This window comes from Gadus morhua, chromosome 19 (assembly GCF_902167405.1).
Source record: "Gadus morhua chromosome 19, gadMor3.0, whole genome shotgun sequence".
In the NCBI taxonomy this organism is placed as follows: domain Eukaryota; kingdom Metazoa; phylum Chordata; class Actinopteri; order Gadiformes; family Gadidae; genus Gadus; species Gadus morhua.
Window position 1 is genome coordinate 1,032,748 of NC_044066.1, and position 19,516 is coordinate 1,052,263.

Here is a 19,516-nt window from a genome sequence, read left to right on the forward strand (position 1 = left end):
GGATGCAGGTTTTGACCGGGAGCCAGTGAAGCTGCTGAAGGACAGGGGTGATGTGATTAATGGAGGGGGTTCTGGTGATGATGCGTGCGGCAGAGTTTTGGACCAGTTGGAGTTTGCGGATGGACTTGAGGGGGAGACCGAAGAGGAGGGAGTTACAATAATCGATGCGGGAAGTGACCAGGGTGTGAACAAGGATGGCTGTGCTATGGGGTGTGAGGGATGGGCGGAGGCGGTTGATATTGCGTAGATGGTAGTAGGCAGACCTGGTGATGTTATTGATGTGTGCTTGAAGTGATAGTGTGCTGTCAAGGATGACACCCAGACTCTCTACCTTAGGGGAGGGGGAGGTGTTGTCGATAGTGATGGAAAAGCTGTCAGGTTTTGTGAGGGTTGATTTGGTGCCGATGAGGAGGACTTCTGTTTTATTGCTGTTGAGTTTGAGAAAGTTGCAGGTGAACCAGGATTTTATTTCTTGTAGGCAATCGGAGAGGGAGGTGGGAGGAAGGGTAGAAGTGGGCTTGGTGGATATGTAGAGCTGGGTGTCATCCGCATAGCAGTGGAAATTAATGTTACATTTACGGAAAATATGGCCAAGTGGAAGTAGATAAATGATGAACAGGAGGGGGCCTAGAACAGAACCCTGGGGAACACCGGTAGTGACTGGAAGTGACTGGGATTTGAAAGTTTTGAGTTGGATGAACTGAGTACGGCCGGAGAGATATGATTTAAACCAGTGCAGGGATGTGTCAGTGATACCAATGGAGGCCAGTCTGTCAAGGAGGATGTTGTGTGAAATGGTGTCGAAGGCCGCACTCAGATCAAGGAGGATGAGAATAGTGAGGTGTCCGGAGTCTGCTGCCATGAGAAGGTCATTGGTGATTTTAACCATGGCTGTCTCTGTGCTGTAGAGGGGGCGGAAACCAGATTGAAATTGTTCGTAAAGATTATTGAAGGATAAGTGAGCTTGAACCTGAGATGCTATTGTTTTTTCCAGAATTGTTGATATGAAAGGGAGATTTGTGATAGGATGGAAGTTGTTGAGGTTATTGGGGTCAGCACCAGGGGTCTCATTTATAAAACTGTGCGTGGGATCGTTTCTAAAAATGTGCGTACGCCCAGAAGCCAAGTTTTGCGTGCGCCAAAAAATATTCGGATTTATAAAACACTGCGTACGCACACCTGTACGCAATCTTTGCTTTATAAATCACATACTGACTACAATTGTGCGCAGCTGAATCAGCTTCACGTTCCGCCCTCTACACGCCCCTTTTTAATCATAAATGGTCAATGCAAATGACCTCATGAATGCGATCTGCATATAAAACAGACTCAGATGCCGGTATTATGTCTTGTTGGAAACAATGGCAGAAGTACTGAGAAAATCAAAAAAGCGAAATTTCACGGAGGTTGAAGTGGAGACACTTGTGGGTGAGATGGAGGCCCGAAAGGTAGTTTTGTTCGGCGGTCACGGGATTGGGATCGCCAACAACAAAAAGCAGAGTGAGTGGCAACATGTTGCTGCAGCAGTGAACTCTGTCAGTAGCACGGAGCGCACTGTCCCAGAATTAAAAAAAGAAGTGGTCTGACATAGTTACATATTTTTATGTAGCGTACTACCAATAAATCGTTATGGTCCCTAAATACCCTCTCCCTCCGAATCCTGCCATTTGCATGGTCCGCCAGAAGTGCCATATGGTGCAGCATTACCACGGCGCTCACCTCTGTATTTATAGGGTTACGGTAATAAGACTGACGAGAACGCCTTGGATAATCAGTTTGTAATCACCCACGTAAAATGTTCTTGAACATAACCCCTTTTTAATGCCTGATTTGTCATGAAAAGCATCAAGAGTAACGGACAACGATTGTGATGAGGAGTGTGGCTTGGTTTTTCACACTTGGGATTTAATTGACATTTGATTATGTGTTTACAGTCTCATCTCATCTCATTTTCGTCCGCTTATCCGGGGTCGGGTCGCGGGGGGGCAGCTCAAGGGGGCCCCAGACTTCCCCTTCCCGGGCCACATTGACCAGCTCTGACGGGGGGATCCCGAGGCGTTCTCAGGCCAGTGTTGAGATATAATCTCTCCACCTAGTCCTGGGTCTTCCCCGAGGTCTCCTCCCCACTGGACGTGCCTGAAACACCTCCCAAGGAAGGCGCCCAGTGGGCATCCTTACCAGATGCCCGAACCACCTCAGCTGACTCCTTTCTAAGTAAAGGAGCAGCGGCTCTAATCCGAGTTCCTCACGGATGGCTGAGCTTCTCACCCTATCCCTAAGGGAGACGCCAGCCACCCTTCTGAGAAAACTCATCTCGGCCGCTTGTACCCGCGATCTCGTCCTTTCGGTCATCACCCAGTCCTCATGACCATAGGTGAGGATAGGAACGAAGATCGACCGGTAGATCGAGAGCTTTGCCAGTGGAGAACAGGGCCCGTGTATTTCCGTCACCTGAACTGATCAAATTGGTGTAGTAGATTTGGCTGTAGAAAGAGTGTCCTTGTAGTGAAGAATGTGGTTGTGATATATTTCTTTATGTATAACAAGTCCAGTTTTCTTGCAGAGGCGTTCCAGTTGACGGCCTTTCTCTTTGAGTTTGCGTAGTTCAGTGGTATACCATGGGGCAGAGTGAGTGAAGGAAACAGCGGGATTTAAGGGGAGCCAGGGTGTTAAGAAGATCATGAAGACTGTTGTGTAATGTGAAACCAGATCGTTGGTGGAGGACAGACTGTCAGTGCTGGGGAGGGAGTTGATACCAGTAGAGAGTGTATTTAAATTAATGTTCTTAATGTTGCGGAATGATATAACATGGGGCAGGTTTGTAATGGAAAGTGTAAGGTTGACAGTAAAAGATATAAACATGTGGTCGGAAATGGGGAGTTCAGCAGCAGTACAGGCAAGAGGAGGGACACCAGAACAACAGACCAAGTCCAGAACATGTCCTTTTGAATGAGTGGGGAAATGAATATGTTGCTGCAGTCCAAAACTATCCAGGCAGGATGTAAATTCACTTGTGAGGGGATTACTGATTTTGTCCATGTGTATGTTGAAGTCCCCTAGTAATACTATGTTGGGTGAGAGTGAGGAAAGATGGGTAGTAAAAGCAGCAAATTCATTTATAAAATCACTATTATGCTTTGGTGGGCGATAGACAGTGGCGACTATAGTAGGTGTAGGGCCATTCAGTTGAATGGTGATGGATTCAAATGAGGAATGAGCAGGTAATAATAATAATAATAATAATAATAATAATAATAATAATAAATGAAATTTATATAGCGCTTAATCTGGTACTCTAAGACGCTTTACATATTGGCCTATCAAAACTATGTAAGACAGACTAGGAATAAAAGAAAAACAGAGGTTAAACATGAAGAATAAGGTGGGAGTTAGGTGGGGAAGGCTAGTGTGAAAAGGTATGTTTTGAGGGCGGATTTGAAAGAAGAGAGGGTTGGAGAGACTTTGATGTGGGAGGGGAGTGAATTCCCAAGGGCGGGGGCAGCAACTGAGAAGGCCCGATCACCCCAAGTCCGTCGCTCAGTCCGTGGAACTTGTAGCAGGTTGGCAGAATTGGACCTGAGGAATCGGGAGGGGGCGTGGTGATGGAGGAGGTCGGCAAGGTAGGGGGGGGCTAGGCTGTTGAGGGCCTTGTAGGTGATGAGTACGATTTTGTAGTTGATTCTGTGTTTAATTGGAAGCCAATGGAGTTCACGGAGGACAGGTGTGATGTGTTCTCTGGAGCGGGTACCAGTGAGGAGGCGTGCAGCTGAGTTCTGGACATATTGAAGTTTTTTGAGGACTTTGTTGGTGGTGCCGTAGAGAAGACCATTGCAGTAGTCAAGCCTGGATGAAATGAAAGCGTGGATGAGTGTCGCAGCAGCGGTAGTTGACAGGTTGGGGCGGAGGCGGGCGATGTTTCGGAGGTGGAAAAAGGCAGTTTTGGTAATATGGTTAACATGGGGGAGGAAGGAGAGAGTGGGGTCCAGGATAACTCCAAGGTTACGGATTTTGGTGGAGGGGGTGATGGTGGAGCCGTCAATGTTAAGGGTGAAGTTCAGAGTGGAGTGAGTGAGGGTGTCAGGACCAATGATGAGGATTTCGGATTTGTTGGAGTTGAGTTTGAGAAAGCTGTTTTGCATCCAGGTCTTGATGTCAGTCAAACAGTTGGAGAGGGTTGAGAGGGTGGAAGGACTGATGGTTTTGGAGGGGAGGTAAAGCTGTGTGTCATCAGCGTAACAATCAGAGGCGGACAGAGTACACAGCTTCCTTACTTGAGTAAAAGTACAGATACCCCTTGCTAAATTTTACTCAAGTACAAGTAAAAGTACTACAGTCAGATGTCTACTTAAGTAAAATTACTGAAGTACTTGTTTTTAAAAGTACTTGAGTATCAAGAGTACAAGAGTACATTTTCTAAATATTGCATTACTACTGCCACAGTGCTTACATTTATGTATAGAAACGTCCTACATGGAGTTATGGAGTCATTTCCATCATGTTGCTTAATTTAACATTTCTCCCTTGCCCACAAGGCAATAGCACAATAGTATATTATTCATCTTTATTTCAGACTATAGGTCCATATACACGACAATACAAGAGACAAAACAACAACAAACAAATAAGAAACACAACTAAAAAACATACAGACACTCTCTCCAATGCTTCCAGAGACTGGAAGTGTATCTGATGCTGCTTAACTTCGGCATGGTTAAAGTCATTATGATTTCATTTTTTGAGTCCATCAATCTCATCATAAAACTGTCCATCAGATTCCTGAGCCATGCATTTAAAGTGGGAACACCACTGTTTACAAACAGTTGACTGGCACTTGTGCACCTTGGTAGCCTCAGCAGAATTCTTAGAGCATCATTATACGCCACTCTCAATTTGTTATATTTACTTTTACTGTATCTGCACCAAAAGTGGGCAGTATATAGTGGAGTACAATAAGCTTTAAAAAGGGCAACCTTAACATCATCAGTACACATATGAAATTTTCGTGACAACATGTTAGCTTGTGCATATAATTTACAGTATTGTCTCTGAACATCATCATCATCACTGAGGTCGTCCCTTATGATGTGACCCAGATATCTGACCTTATCCACAACATTGAGCACCTTGTCAGCCAAAAGAAAAGAAGGGAATGTATACAGTATAACAGTATACTCAAGAACATAAAAACAATTGCTCAGCCTACATAAATATGTAATATCAGAAAAGAAAATTCGGCTAACAATTGTATGTATGTGTGAGTTTCTCAGTTTTTTCATCAATCAAATCAACAATTGTCTCATCTAAATCTGACCATGGAGTTGTCTTTGGCAGAAAGCGAAGGTGATTGCAGACAGGCTGAAGGCTGTCCTATTCAGTAGCGCCTGCACTATCCAATCACGTTTGAGAGGGAAACAACTAATTGAGGGTTTCCGAGATTTTTATTTTCTCCTTTTATTTTTTTATTATTTGAAGAAGTAACGTGTACTCACGGTTATGGATAGAAATGTAGCGGAGTAAAGAGTACAATATTTGCCTCTCAAATTTACTTGAGTAAAGTCATGAGTACTCCCCAAAAATGATACTCGAGTAAAGTACAGATCCCTCAAAATTGTACTTAAGTACTGTACTCAAGTAAATGTACTCCGTTACTGTCCGGCTCTGGTAACAATGGAACCGGAGTCCATGGTGACGAAGGATCTGACCAAGAGGAAGCATGTACAGAATGAAGAGGAGTGGACCAAGCACAGAACCCTGGGGGACACCGTGGATGAGAGGAGTAGTGGCTGATTGACAGTTGTTGATGGCGATGAATTGATGTCTGTCGGAGAGATAGGATCCAAGCCAGGAGAGGGCGGTGCCAGTGATGCCAAGGGTGGATTGGAGACGGGAGAGGAGAATGGAGTGATTGATCGTGTCAAAGGCAGCACTGAGGTCAAGGAGGATGAGGATATTTAGGGAGCCAGTGTCAGAGGATAGCAGAAGGTCATTGGTCACTTTGAGGAGGGCAGTTTCTGTACTGTGTTTGGAGCGGAAACCGGATTGGAAGAGTTCAAAGAGGTCGTTGGTGTCAAGGTAGGTGATGAGTTGTTTGGCAACAACACGTTCCAGGATTTTAGACAGAAAAGGTAGATTGGAGATGGGGCGGTAGTTGTTAGGGGAATCAGGATCCAGGCCGGGTTTCTTTAGTACGGGGGTGACTGATGCAAGCTTTAGGGAGGAGGGGACATGGCCGGAGGATAGAGAGGAGTTTACAGTGTTAGTGATGAGGGTGGAGAGAATGGGGAGACAGGCCTTTAGAAGTGTGGTGGGGAGCGGGTCCAGGTTGCAGGTTGTTGATTTCATGGTTGAGACTATGGAGGAAAGATCAGAGGAGGTGATGGTAGCAAATGAGGAGAAGGATTGACCGGTGGTTAGGGGGGGATCCGGTTTGGGACGTAGGGCGGGGTCGATGGTCAACTGGCTGTGGATTGTGCTGATTTTATCATTGAAGAAGGATAGGAAGTTATTGCATTTTTCAACTGAGAAGGAGTGAGAGATGGTGTCCAATGGCTTGAGGAGTGTGTTAATGGTGTTGAAGAGGGTCCTTGGATTGCTGCTGCCAGACTGGATGATTCCTGAGTAGTAGGAGGAGCGGGCTGAGTTCAGGGTGTCGTTGTATAGCTGGAGGTGTTGTTTGTACATTTCCTGGTGGACGGTAAGACCTGTTTTGTGGGAAAGCCGTTCCAGTTGGCGTCGTTTGGATTTGAGATGGCGGAGTTCGTCAGTGTACCATGGGGCAGAGTGGGAGAATGAGACCAATTTAGACTGAACAGGTGATTGTGCTGGATATAATGTGTCCGGGAGGAGTGCATGGTGAAGAGCGTAATTGGAGGAGCTCGGAGATGGAATACCAGTGTTTAAGCAGGGGACGATGACGGAGGGCAGGGTTGTAGCAGCCAGCTAGCATGTAGTCACCCCGCAATGGCTCACCCGGCAGCCAGCTAATCAATGGCCCAGCGCTGCAGGCAGGTCCCGGACAGCTGACAGCAGTGGCACGGACAGGTAGCATCCAGCTGGCTAGCTAGGGACCAGTTTCCAGGGGTAGAAGGGGAAAATTGTAGTCCGATAGAGCGGCGTTAGACTTGCCAACATCCCCGTTACTAGTGCTGGCTCAATTAAGGTGCAGCCACTTAGCCAGCACAGCGGAGGCAGAGGAGTGGAGCAAGCCGGTTGTAGCTACGCTGGAGACAGGGAAGCCAGTTGGACGTCGCCGGAGGTTAGCAGCAATCTAGCCGGCCAGCAGGTGTCATCCACCAACAGCTGCACGACTTCACGCACAAAACACAAAACAAAACACGCAGACGTTTAACGTTCAGGAATAAATAAATAAATAAAGAAAACTGACGCACTTACTTACCGAGGTCCAGAAGGGTTTCAGACAGAAGGTGTTGAAAGTAAGCAAAAGAAAACTGATAAAAAGTTAGAAGACTAGAAAAAGAAAATCGCGAAAAAATTATGTTGAATGACGTTCCGGTGAGCAGCAGCAGCAGCAGCGTTCAAAAGGCAACAGCGTCCACCAACTGTACGACTCCACGTATACAACACGTAAAAATAAAGAAAACTGGCGCACTTACAATAGCGAAAAGTGACTATATATAACTAGTAAACTTAGCTAAACTACTAAAGACCAAAAAAACAACAAAATGTTCAATGCAATCGTGAGAAATATTGAAAATACTGAATAAGAACAAGCCATACAGAGCGGCGTTAGACTCGCCAGCGTCCCCGTTACTAGGCCACTCAAGGTACAGAAACGGGCGAGACTTTACAATTCTCGCGATATATTATCGCGAGACCACCTCCTCGGCCAGAGGCACGGGGTTTACAGGAGTAAACAAATCCGGGAGGTGTGGATTCGTTCAGGTGTGAAAAGTCGCTAGGCTGTTGCCAAGTTTCAGTCAAACAGAGGAAATCAAGCTTACGGTCAGTAAGGAGCTCCTGGACGAGAGGACCCTTGCTCGTAAGAGAGCGGACGTTAAATAGGCCGAAGTTGACGTCGTTGTGTTGGTGTTTGGTGTTGTTGTTGTTAGCCGACCTGGCTAGGCTGGCTAACACACTGCGGTCAGCTTTACGTCCGGTGATTCCTGGGGGATGACGAGAAGAGGACCAGAAGAAATGGATCTTTAGTCTAGATCTCTAGTTGTTTAGTTAATTTTCGGTTGTCACTAGGCAACAAACGGAGAGGACGCTGGCGCTGTCTGTTTGCCGCTTCTCCAAGCAATTTTTGGGCCAATTTTATTTTAAAAAGTGATTTTTTTGTGGACATATAATCTCTACTTGGTTCCCTGCAAGCTACATCAGCGACGAAAAGCAAGCTTATGGACTGTCTTTAGTTGTTCCAGTGTTATTGTTATTGTTATTGTGAAGAGCCGTGTAGCTCACTTGCTATTTTGGCGTCCCTAGCAACGGCTAAAAACAACGGCTAAAAACAAGTAGCCGATGTGACATTTTCCTGGTCACTGCTGGCGTTTTTTTTTTCCGGTGATCCTGGTGAGGAATATGCCCTGGTCAACCTGCTAAGCTGTCTCTACTGTCTTGTGGATTTTCTGCACTGCCTCCCAGCTCTTCCCCAGATGCTTCGGGTCCGTACCTAGCTGCTAACAGGCTAACATCACTCTGGCTGGTTCGATGTTGACGTACTTCGCCCCACAGCTGCTGAAGTACAACAATCGCTCCATCCCACCCTGTATTTCCACCATTAGCAGCTAGAACTATTGCGTAGACCTCGATATATCCACAGAGGCTCAGGGAGAAACTTTATTTATGGTCAGCCTGCCGGCTTCATCACATCTATCAGGTCCGCTGAGACGGCTGAGGGCAAAAGACACAACATCGCGAGATCCCCGCACTCCCGGCTGGATAGATTTCATGGAGTGGATTCCAACCTGCGCGGAGTGGATTTTAAGTCTCTGCGACCTGTACAGAGAATAGCCCCACAGTCACTAGTCAAATTTGAACTTTTCAACACTCAATCCTTAAATAATAAATCCAGCTTGATTGAAGAGCATATCAGGGAAAAAGGACTTGACTTCATGTGTCTAACAGAAACCTGGCACCAGCCAAAGGTTTACTCTGCCCTAAACGAAGCCTGTCCCCCAGGCTACAGTTACTTGGAGGCAGCCCGCAGAACTGGACGCGGTGGTGGCCTAGCTGTCATCCACAAACAGGACCTGGAGTTGTCCCCCATGGTGCTGCCTACAACTTCCTCCTGTGAATGTCTTGCATTCACATGCAAGCCCCCCCATCCCATGACTGTTCTACTCATATACAGGCCCCCAAAACCCAACTCTGCTTTCATCCCGGAAATGTCTGATCTACTCACAACACTCTGTACTACCTCTGCCAATACCATCATTCTGGGTGATTTAAATATTCATGTTGACACCCCCTCATGCCAGCCCGCTGCTGATTTTCTTCAGCTGCTAGACTCCCTCAACCTACAACAACATGTTGATGCCCCCACACACTCCAGAGGACACACAATTGACCTGGTCATCTCAAACTCTGCCCCCATCAGCAACCTACAGGTCTATGATCTTGGCGTCTCGGATCACAGAGTTGTGTCAATGGAGCTCCCTTTTCCTTCCTCCCACACCAAACCAAAGCGGCAGATCCACTTCAGGAATGTGAAAAATATCAACATGGATGCCCTGGCCCTGGACCTTCAACATCTCTCCTCTGGCTCAACTGACTCCCCCTCTGTTGCTGACTCAGTGGACTTATACAACCAGTCCCTGAGCAGTCTCCTGGATCTCCACGCCCCCTTAACATCGAGGTCAGTCTCCTTCTCGCGCTCCGCACCCTGGTACACCAGTGAACCAGGGACAATGAAGGCAGCTGGGCGTGTCCTTGAGCGGCGACTCAAGGCCTCTGGTCTGACCGTTTACAAACAGGCATACAGGGAACACAGGAGGGCATATGCTGAAGCCCTGAATAATGCACGGTCCAGGTTCTATTCCACAATAATCAACAATAGCCCTGGTAACTCCAAACAGCTCTTTTCAACTATCAATCACCTTCTCAAACCCCCTTTACCATCCCAATCTGATGTCACCACAACTTTTTTAAACCAAAAGTGAATAACATCCGCTCACACCTCTCCACCACTACTTTCCTGCCCCTTCCAACTGCTGACCCACCAATTGACTCTGTCCAGACCCTCTGCTCCTTCTCCAGCATCACAAAGGAAGAGGTGGAGGGCGTCATCAGGAAAATGAAGCCATCCACCTGTGCACTAGACCCCTTCCCTACAGCTCTGCTGAAGGCCAACATCTCTGCTGTCTCTCCACCCATCACCAATATCATTAACCACTCCCTCCTGGCCGGCCATATCCCATCTGCATTAAAAACTGCTTAGGGTGAGAAGCTCAGCCATCCGTGAGGAACTCGGATTAGAGCCGCTGCTCCTTTACTTAGAAAGGAGTCAGCTGAGGTGGTTCGGGCATCTGGCAAGGATGCCCACTGGGCGCCTTCCTTGGGAGGTGTTTCAGGCACGTCCAGTGGGGAGGAGACCTCGGGGAAGACCCAGGACTAGGTGGAGAGATTATATCTCAACACTGGCCTGGGAACGCATCGGGATCCTCCCGTCAGAGCTGGTCCATGTGGCCCGGGAAAGGGAAGTCTGGGGCCCCCTGCTTGAGCTGCTCCCCCCGCGACCCGACCCCGAATAAGCGGACGAAAATGAGATGAGATGAGATAAAAACTGCTGTCATCAGACCAACATTAAAAAAAACCTACCCTTGATCCAGAAGTCCTCTCCAACTACAGGCCCATCTCAAATCTCCCATTTCTGTCAAAAGTTCTGGAAAAAACTGTTGCAGCACAACTCCAGGATCACCTCATACAACATCACTTGTTTGAAAAATTCCAGTCTGGTTTCCGCTATGGCCACAGTACAGAAACAGCCTTGGTCAGGGTCACAAATGACCTCCTGATGGCAGCAGACACCGGCTCCCCATCTCTCCTCATCCTCCTGGACTTAACAGCTGCTTTTGATACGGTTGACCACAATATTCTCCTTCACCGCCTGCAATACACCATTGGACTATCAGGAAATGTAAAGAACTGGTTCACCTTGTACCTCACTGACAGAACTGAGCACGTTGCCCTGGGCAAAGCAAAATCACACACCAACAACGTCACCTGCGGTGTCCCCCAGGGCTCGGTGTTGGGCCCCACACTGTTCTCACTGTACATGCTCCCCCTGGGTAGTGTCATTAGCAGGCATGGCTTATCTTACCACTGCTATGCTGATGATACACAGCTCTACATCAGGACAACCCCCACTTCTTCTGACCCTCTGCCAACATCCACACTGACCACCTGCCTGGAGGAGATAGAGGCGTGGATGAAGCTCAACTTCCTACAACTTAACAGCCATAAAACGGAAGCCATCCTTGTTGGCACGCCACATCAGCTCCGCTCCCCCACCATCACCAATATCACCTTCTCTGGCCAAAACATCCCCCTTTCCACATCCGTCACCAACCTCGGTGTTAAAATGGACCCACAATTTAATTTTGACACCCACATCAAACACCTCTGTAAGACAGCATTATACCACCTCAGGAACATCGCCAAACTCCGCCAATCACTCACCCTGGCTGATGCAGAGAAGCTCGTTCATGCCTTTGTCTCCTCCAGGTTGGACTACTGCAATGCACTCCTCATTGGGATCCCTGGCAAGAGCATCCAGAGGCTCCAATACATTCAAAACAGTGCTGCCAGGGTCCTGATGAGGGTGCGCAAGCATGACCACATCACCCCCATCCTGAAATCACTGCACTGGCTCCCTGTCCCACTCAGAATTGAGTACAAGGTCTCCCTCCTCACCCACCAGTGCCTTCCCGGACTTGCCCCCCTCTACCTTCAGGAACTCCTCACCCCCCCGACAACCTCACGTACACTCCGTTCAGGATCCACTCACACCCTCCAAACCCGACATACGAAGCTGTGCACCATGGGTGATCGGGCCTTTTCTGCTGCTGCCCCTAGACTATGGAACGCCCTCCCTGACCACCTGAGGGCTCCACAGACTACAGCTCTTTTTAAACGGAACCTCAAAACCCATCTCTTTAAAAGAGCATTTAGCTAAACTTTCTTTGAGGTTCCCCCTTTTAATCGTTTTTTTTTTTTTTCTCTGAAGCACTTTGAGATTCTTGAATATTAAGTGCATTATAAATAAAATTTATTATTATTATTATCTGGTTGCTGTCGTCGATGTGGAAGCTCTGTCGGGATCCGCGGTGAACATATTTCCGACAATAGGGCCGAGGGAATTCATGGCAGTGGAAAGCCGGTGGTGGATCGGGCAGGTGGAAACGTAGCTGCAGGAACTCAGCGGCTGTGTATTGGAGTACTGCCGCTGACTAGAGATTGAAAATGAAGGACAGGGAAGTCCAGCCGAGCACATACCACACAAAATACGTGTCGATCCACATTGTTGATAATCCACGGGGAGACTTCAGGCAGCGGAGGTGAGGGCAGCCCAACAGCCCGGTGCAACAGGTAATGCTAATCCAGGCTAAGACACACGCTGGGTAAAAGAATATCTAGCAGGAGTCAATAGATGCAAAAGATCATTTGCAGTAGCTGAGTCAGTGGGCATCGGTTAAAAAAAACAAAACAATTAAAACAGTTAAAAACAGTCAAAGGAACCGGAGAGCAGCGGCTGCTAATCGCGCCAGCGTTCACTCAGTTAAGCTGATGTGCATAGCAAAGCACATAATGGGCATTCTTAAAATGTTCACGCACCTTTTGCTTCACACCATCCTTCTCTCCCCTCATAACACTGGCACCATCATAAGCTTGTGCAACGAGACTGAACCAGCCAAAAGCTGGTTCAGTCTCTCCAAAAATACATTGGCAATTGAAACTGACGTTGAATCCAGGATGGGAATAAACTCAATTTTTTTTCCTGCTCTGCATGGTTGTCATCATTGTATCTAAGCACAAGCACCAGCTGTGTCTGCGTGGAGACGTCCGTAGTTTCATCAGCTATCCAGATAGCGAGCTGACTTGGACCTCCTCCACAATCCTTTCCTGTGCGACCGCTAGCATACATTCCAAAAGCTCGTTCTGCCCCGTCTTTGGATGTGCCCTTGAATATGCAACGGTGTTGGATGAAGTGAAAAATACCTGGGTTTGTGGAGCCCTCCGTCTCATCCTTGCCTCGCAAAGCCAACTTAAACACTCCGCAAAACTTCATACATTGGATGAGCCGGTTGAGGATGTGTCGGTTCTTGCTCACCTCATCGTTGTGTCGAAGAACAGCTAGCCGTTATCCCTCGTCCAGTTGAGTGGCAATGTTCACCCACCCAATAGTCGCAATTCTCAAGCAGCTATCCATGTGGCTATCCATGTGCTTCTTAATTTTCTCAGACAGATGATGCATATCTGTCACAGCAGTCGATACCCAAACAGTCGTCAGGGTGGAAAAGTAGGCAGGGGTAGCAGAAGACTACGTTAGCTTCTTCACAACCTGCTAGCCAGCTTTTTTTCTCATAACAATTTGTTGAAAATCCTCGGGTGTAGGACTTTCCCCCCTTTGTAGAAATTTGTTTAATTATTAATTTTGGTCTTTGAGGTCCTGATTGCTTTAATGCCAATTCGTCGACTAAAAGGAACTTCTTTCAGGGACACAACAGAATTGCACACATTAGCAGCCATGTTGAAATTAGCAAGTGACTTGATCGAAGATATCCCTTCGCGCTCTTTGCTCAGTTACGTATGACGGAAGGACTTGAGGGCGAGTCCCAAATCCCCATTGAAAATGCATTGAAGGCTCATTATCCGAAATAACATTAGTCAATGGGAGAATGCTGATTGGACAATGACAGATAATATGTCTAGAACACTCAAAACTACTTTTGCTGTGATAGAAAAAAAAAAAATCCTCTTTCTCCCAGTTGCTAGTGCGTCACCCAAATTGCCCCTATACACCATCCGCCTCTGCTCTCCTCCTTGAGCCTCCCCAAATGTCTTGCGATATTGATATCCCCCTTCCACCCTGCAGACTATTTTAGTTGATTTATTTTTCTTATGTTTTGTGTGTATTTTGTGTGTATTCTATGTGTGGCTGTAGGCTACTGCTTCCTGTCTTGGCCAGGATACTGGAAGGGATGTTTATCTCAATGATGATTATTATTTTCAACTAACCAATAGTAGTTTCCTTGCATTTTTAAATGTCAATGCACTTTTCAGCCCTGAATAACAGTAAAAGCTATTTAATAATTGATTTGCATGCATAGTATGCTACACTTTCCATTGAACAATTACCTGTTACCATAAATTGTCTAATTTTATAATGTAATCCAATGCTCACACACTAGCTGCTTTCAGACACACGTGTAAGGCCGCGTTCACATCTGGCGGTTTTTGTAATAGGGAAAAGTTGAGACGACCGTTTTTTCAACAAAAAGAAAAGCGATTTTATACTCTTACTGTTGTCTGTTATAGGGATATTTTATGTTATAGGGATATTTTATCGCCTAGCAATGAACCCATTCTAGACCCAATGTTACTCGCCTACTACGTATCCAGGCTAGAGCCCATTAGACATGTCGTAGATCTCGACATGTTCTGTAATTACAACTATTAATCGCTCCGACGGCACTTTCCCGAGTGGTTTATCTGCCATTGTTTCTTGTTTTGACAGTTGAGAGTTTCCTTCGTGACAAAGTGTCAATGTTCCGCTTGGGATTGGTCAGTTGCCCAAAAGACGCCTGACGTCGGCCGCTTTCTTCCTGAAAGCTGAACTTTTTCAACTCTCCTCATGCCAGAAAAAAACGCTGGGAGAGGCATTTAAAAAAACGGCTGTGACTTTTTCCAGAAACGCTCTGCTCCATAGGAATAAAATGTTAAACAAGCGCTGGCAGATTTAAAAAAAAACGCTAGATGTGAACACGGCCTAAGTCCTGATATTCTTCTGATGGGCAGTATGTGTGAACAACATATCCTGACATTTGTACCTGAAAATCTCTCTAGGAAATGTAAATTAACTTATATGTGAATGAGGAGTAGAAAGTCTGTATTTCTCACAGCACTTCAGTGGGCGTATTGATGATGCTTCTAGATGTCATTGAGTGGCCCCCTAAAAGATAACCAGCCTGTTGCCTTTTGTTCGCTGAATGGTTAAAAAATATTTAAATGTTGGCACTGCTTTTAAGAGTAATTTGTGGTGAACGAATGTTATACGTTGTAAAATTATAGTCAAAATGTTATTATATTATGCGCTCAGAAATTTGTTACATTATCGACTGACCCACATTATTTCTATGGGTTTAATTACAACTTGAGGTTGAGCGCGCACATTGCGTGCGCAAATATTATAGTTATCATTAAATGCCAGAGGAAATTTCAACCAGATAAGTGACCGTCATTACTTTTTATTTCAGTCACCTTTATCTTCCCATGGGACTGACAAGGTGTGTGTGAGGGACCGATGTGGTCTCTCACTGGACTGGACAGTGTGGACAAAAACGAGGGCTGTCAATTCTGTTTAAAAAAAAAAAGTGAAGTTTTATTTTCTTATGTTATTAAATGTTTCACAAAAGAGCTTTTAGCAACTTGGCATAGTTTACCATAATTTAGCATAGCATAGCATAAATTTAGCATAGCATAGCGTAGCATTACTAGTACTGGCCTCACAACAAGCCAGCACCTACCCTCACTCACCTCAACAAAAAATTAGATACCCCTTAAATAAGCAAAGGAATTTGTCTCAATTGGACAAAACAAGGCCAGTTAGGCCATTCCAATAACATGGGGGACCATTTCCTTGACAAGGTTAGATTGACTGACATACTGCCCCCTACTGCGGCGGAAGTACAATTCCAACCAACAGTTTGCTGGTTAGTGAGAGACAGTGAGGGGGTGAGGAGGGTGAGGAGGTCTGAGGAGGGTGAGGAGGGGTTTCACTTTCTCAAAGTTTGTATGTTTGTGGGTGTAGTGTTGTGTGCTTTGCATGTCACCATACCCCCTGATCATGTAGTGTGTGTGTGTGTGTGTGTGTGTGTGTGTGTGTGTGTGTGTGTGTGTGTGTGTCTGTACACGTGTGTCTGTGAGGGACATTTCATGTGCGATACATTGCTATTTGTTACATGTACTTTTTGGGTGATGTTTTAGATTTTATGTGTTGTATTTACTTGTACCTAGGGACTGCAGATGTAAATTATCCTAAGCCTACCACTGGAGTGATGCATGAAATGGTTACCTTTATCTTTGATTGAGTGTCCTACTAATCTGTGTAATCTAATGTAATCCAGGCTACGGTATCGGCCTTCCGCAGAACTCTCCCTTCACCTCCAACATCTCTGAGCTCGTGAGCCAGTACAAGTCTGACGGCTTCATGGACCTGCTGCACGATAAATGGTACAAAGTGGTGCCCTGTGGGAAGAGGAGCTTCGCTGTGACAGAGGTGAGTTAAGGAAGGATGTGAAGTCATCTACCATCATCACTTCAGGATGTGATATCATATTACCATCATCACCTCAGGATATGATGTCATCACCTCAGGATGTGATGTCATTTACCATCATCACCTCAGGATTTGATGTCATCACCTCAGGATGTGATGTCATCTACCATCATCACCTCAGGATGTTATGTAGCCTAACCATCATCCTCTCAGGATGTGAAGTCATCTACCATCATCACCTCAGGATGTGATGTCATCTACCATCATCACCTCAGGTTGTGATGTCATCTACCCATCCCGGTGCAGTTAGGGGTTAGGGACCGTGCTCTATGATGTCTATAGGTAGGGGTTAGGGACCGTGCTCCATGATGTCTACAGGTAGGGGTTAGGGACCGTGCTCTATGATGTCTACAGGTAGGGGTTAGGGACCATGCTCTATGATGTCTACAGGTAGGGGTTAGGGACCGTGCTCTATGATGACTTCAGGTAGGGGTTAGGGACCGTGCTCTATGATGTCTACAGGTAGAATGTAGACATGACAGGAGTGATACTGGACCAGTGGAAGCTCTCCCTTATAATACCAGAACCTAAACACAATAGACCTAAAGAAATGAATGACCTGAGACCAGTTGCATTAACTTCAGTTCATATGAAGTGTCTTGAAAAGATATTGTTAAACCACCTGCTAACTGAAGTTTCATCATGTCTTGACCTAAACCTGTTTGCTGACCAACCAAGAACAGGGGTGTATCATGCACTGCTGACAATAATCAACAGTATATTGAAACATCTAGAAAGGACTAGTACCTTTGTTAAGATTGTCTTCATTGATTTCAGCAGTGCACTTGTCAACTGCCAGATGTATGCTGATGACACCATCATCTGGCAGTTGACACTTTGGCAGATGTTTGGCAGGTCATTAATGTACATAGTGAACAGCAATGGACCAAGCACGGATCCTTGTGGTACACCCATGTTGTTTGCTAACATACTGGACTTCACCCCATTGACCCTAACACACTGCTGTCTACCCTCCAGATATGATTTAAGCCATTTAAGAGCTTCAGGCGACAATTTGAACTGCTTTAATTTTTTGAGTGGAACACTGTGGTTAACAGTGTCAAAGGCCATTTTTAAATCCAAGAACACTGCCCCTAAAACATTTCTTTTATCCACGGAAGTTTTGATCTTCTCCAGCAGATCAAAATTTGCTGATTCTGTGGAGTATTTTAGTCTAAAAACAAACTGCTGTGGATAAAGCAGTTGGTTAGACTCTTAAGTGTTCCATTAATCGTTCAGCTACAATTTTCTCTAGAACTATTGAGACTACCGGGAGGATGGCGATAGGCCTGTAGTTACCTGGTAAGTCCCTACTCCTGATTTATAAACTGGAGTAATTGTTGCAGTTTTCCAGCATTCTGGGAACCTATCTTTTTGGATGGATATGTTTACTAGGTAAGTGATTGGCTCCAACAGACAACTATGATGTTTCTTGATAAATACAGTATTTAAATTATGGTTATCCTTTGCCATGGACATACTCATGTTTGCAATATTTCTTTTCACTTTATCCTGGGTTACTTATTTTATATAGATGGAGTTTGTGTGATCATGGTCAAATTCATCACAAGGTGGCTCAGTAGATTTAAAAAAAAGAATCCTAATTCTTTCACAGACTCAATAAAGAAATGATTAATACCATTTGCAATTGACTCATTACTAGTAGTGAGTTCATCACATCCATTAAGGCAGTTTATCTTTGGGTGCTTTTGTTTACTTGAGTTGGTTAGTCTGTTTATGTGTTGCCACAATTTAAAACTATTCCCACTGGCCTCTTCAATGAGTTTGTAAAAATGCCTAGTCTTTGCTTTCCTCAGCTCAGACACTACTTTATTCCTTAAACTAGTGACAAACTGTCATACCTATGGCCGCACCGCAGGTCCAGAGCTATTGACATAATTCTAAATAATAGCATGTTTCCCTCCCCCCCGCCAACCGTCAATGATACTACTGACATTTATAAATACTATATGGCCAGATCACCCCCGACCCAAACGCTGACCCCGCCCCCTTGGTCCACAAGCATAGAGACAGTTATCCCAGATTATTATCCATCCAGTGCTAAATTCACATTTGAAGAAGTAGATAAAGTTATTTCCCACCTGCCAAATAACAGTGCCAGTGGATACGATGGGGTGACATATTAGACCATCAAAGCCAGAAAACCCTAGTCCACCCAAATATATATATACCTAAGAAAGACAACATTCCAAGCAACCCATCCACATGGAGAGACATCTCTCTCCTTCCCACTGTCTACAAAATCTTTATGAAATGTCTGCTTGGCCGCATCCTCCCATGGCTTGTGTACACAGGCATCCTCTCACCTAAACAAAAATCGTACATAGACAGACAGGGTATGAACGAGCATGTGTACTGCCTTAAAACTGGAGTTGATGATTCCAAACATAAATCATGTAAACTTTATACTGTATTCCCAGATTTAAGAGATGCCTTTGGAACACTATCCCACAAAATTATGCTGAATGCACTGAAGGAGATCCATCTACCTCAGCCCTTTGTAGACATCATAACGGATGTATATAAGGGATCTTTTCTGCAATGGATCTGTGGACACCAACTCACAGAGCCCATTCCGCTACAGGTTGGGATTAAAACAGGTTGCCCCTGGAGTGCGGTGAACTTCATCCTTGCAATTAACAGGTGGCTCAAGTGGCTCTGTCAGTGTGCACCACCTGATATCAGATCCCCAAACCCTGTTCAGGGTTACGCTGATGATGTCGAGGTGTCCTACCAGAGACGAGAGTGTCATACACAACATGGTCGCCAGAACAGATGAATTTCTTGACTGGTCAAAGCTGAAGGTGAAGCACACCAAGTGTGCAGCTCTTTGTGAATGACGCAGCGGTGGCAACCGCTGGTATAAAGCCAAATCTGACAAACCACCCTCCTTCACAACAATGGGACAGCCTATCACGGTCTACTCACGCCACGAGCCATACACCTACCTTGGCCATAACATCAACATTGCGGGTGAGT

The 19,516-nt window shown here is 45.7% G+C and overlaps 1 protein-coding gene across 1 annotated transcript in view; it reads left to right on the forward strand.

Annotated features, from left to right (window-relative positions):
• The window catches only part of grin3a (glutamate receptor, ionotropic, N-methyl-D-aspartate 3A), a 107,008-nt gene that overhangs the window by 69,616 nt on the left and 17,876 nt on the right, over positions 1 to 19,516 (forward strand). Inside the window, exon 7 of the mRNA XM_030342071.1 lies at positions 16,305 to 16,456. Coding sequence (XP_030197931.1) covers positions 16,305 to 16,456 — 152 coding nt within the window. The remainder of the gene's footprint in view (positions 1 to 16,304; positions 16,457 to 19,516) is intronic.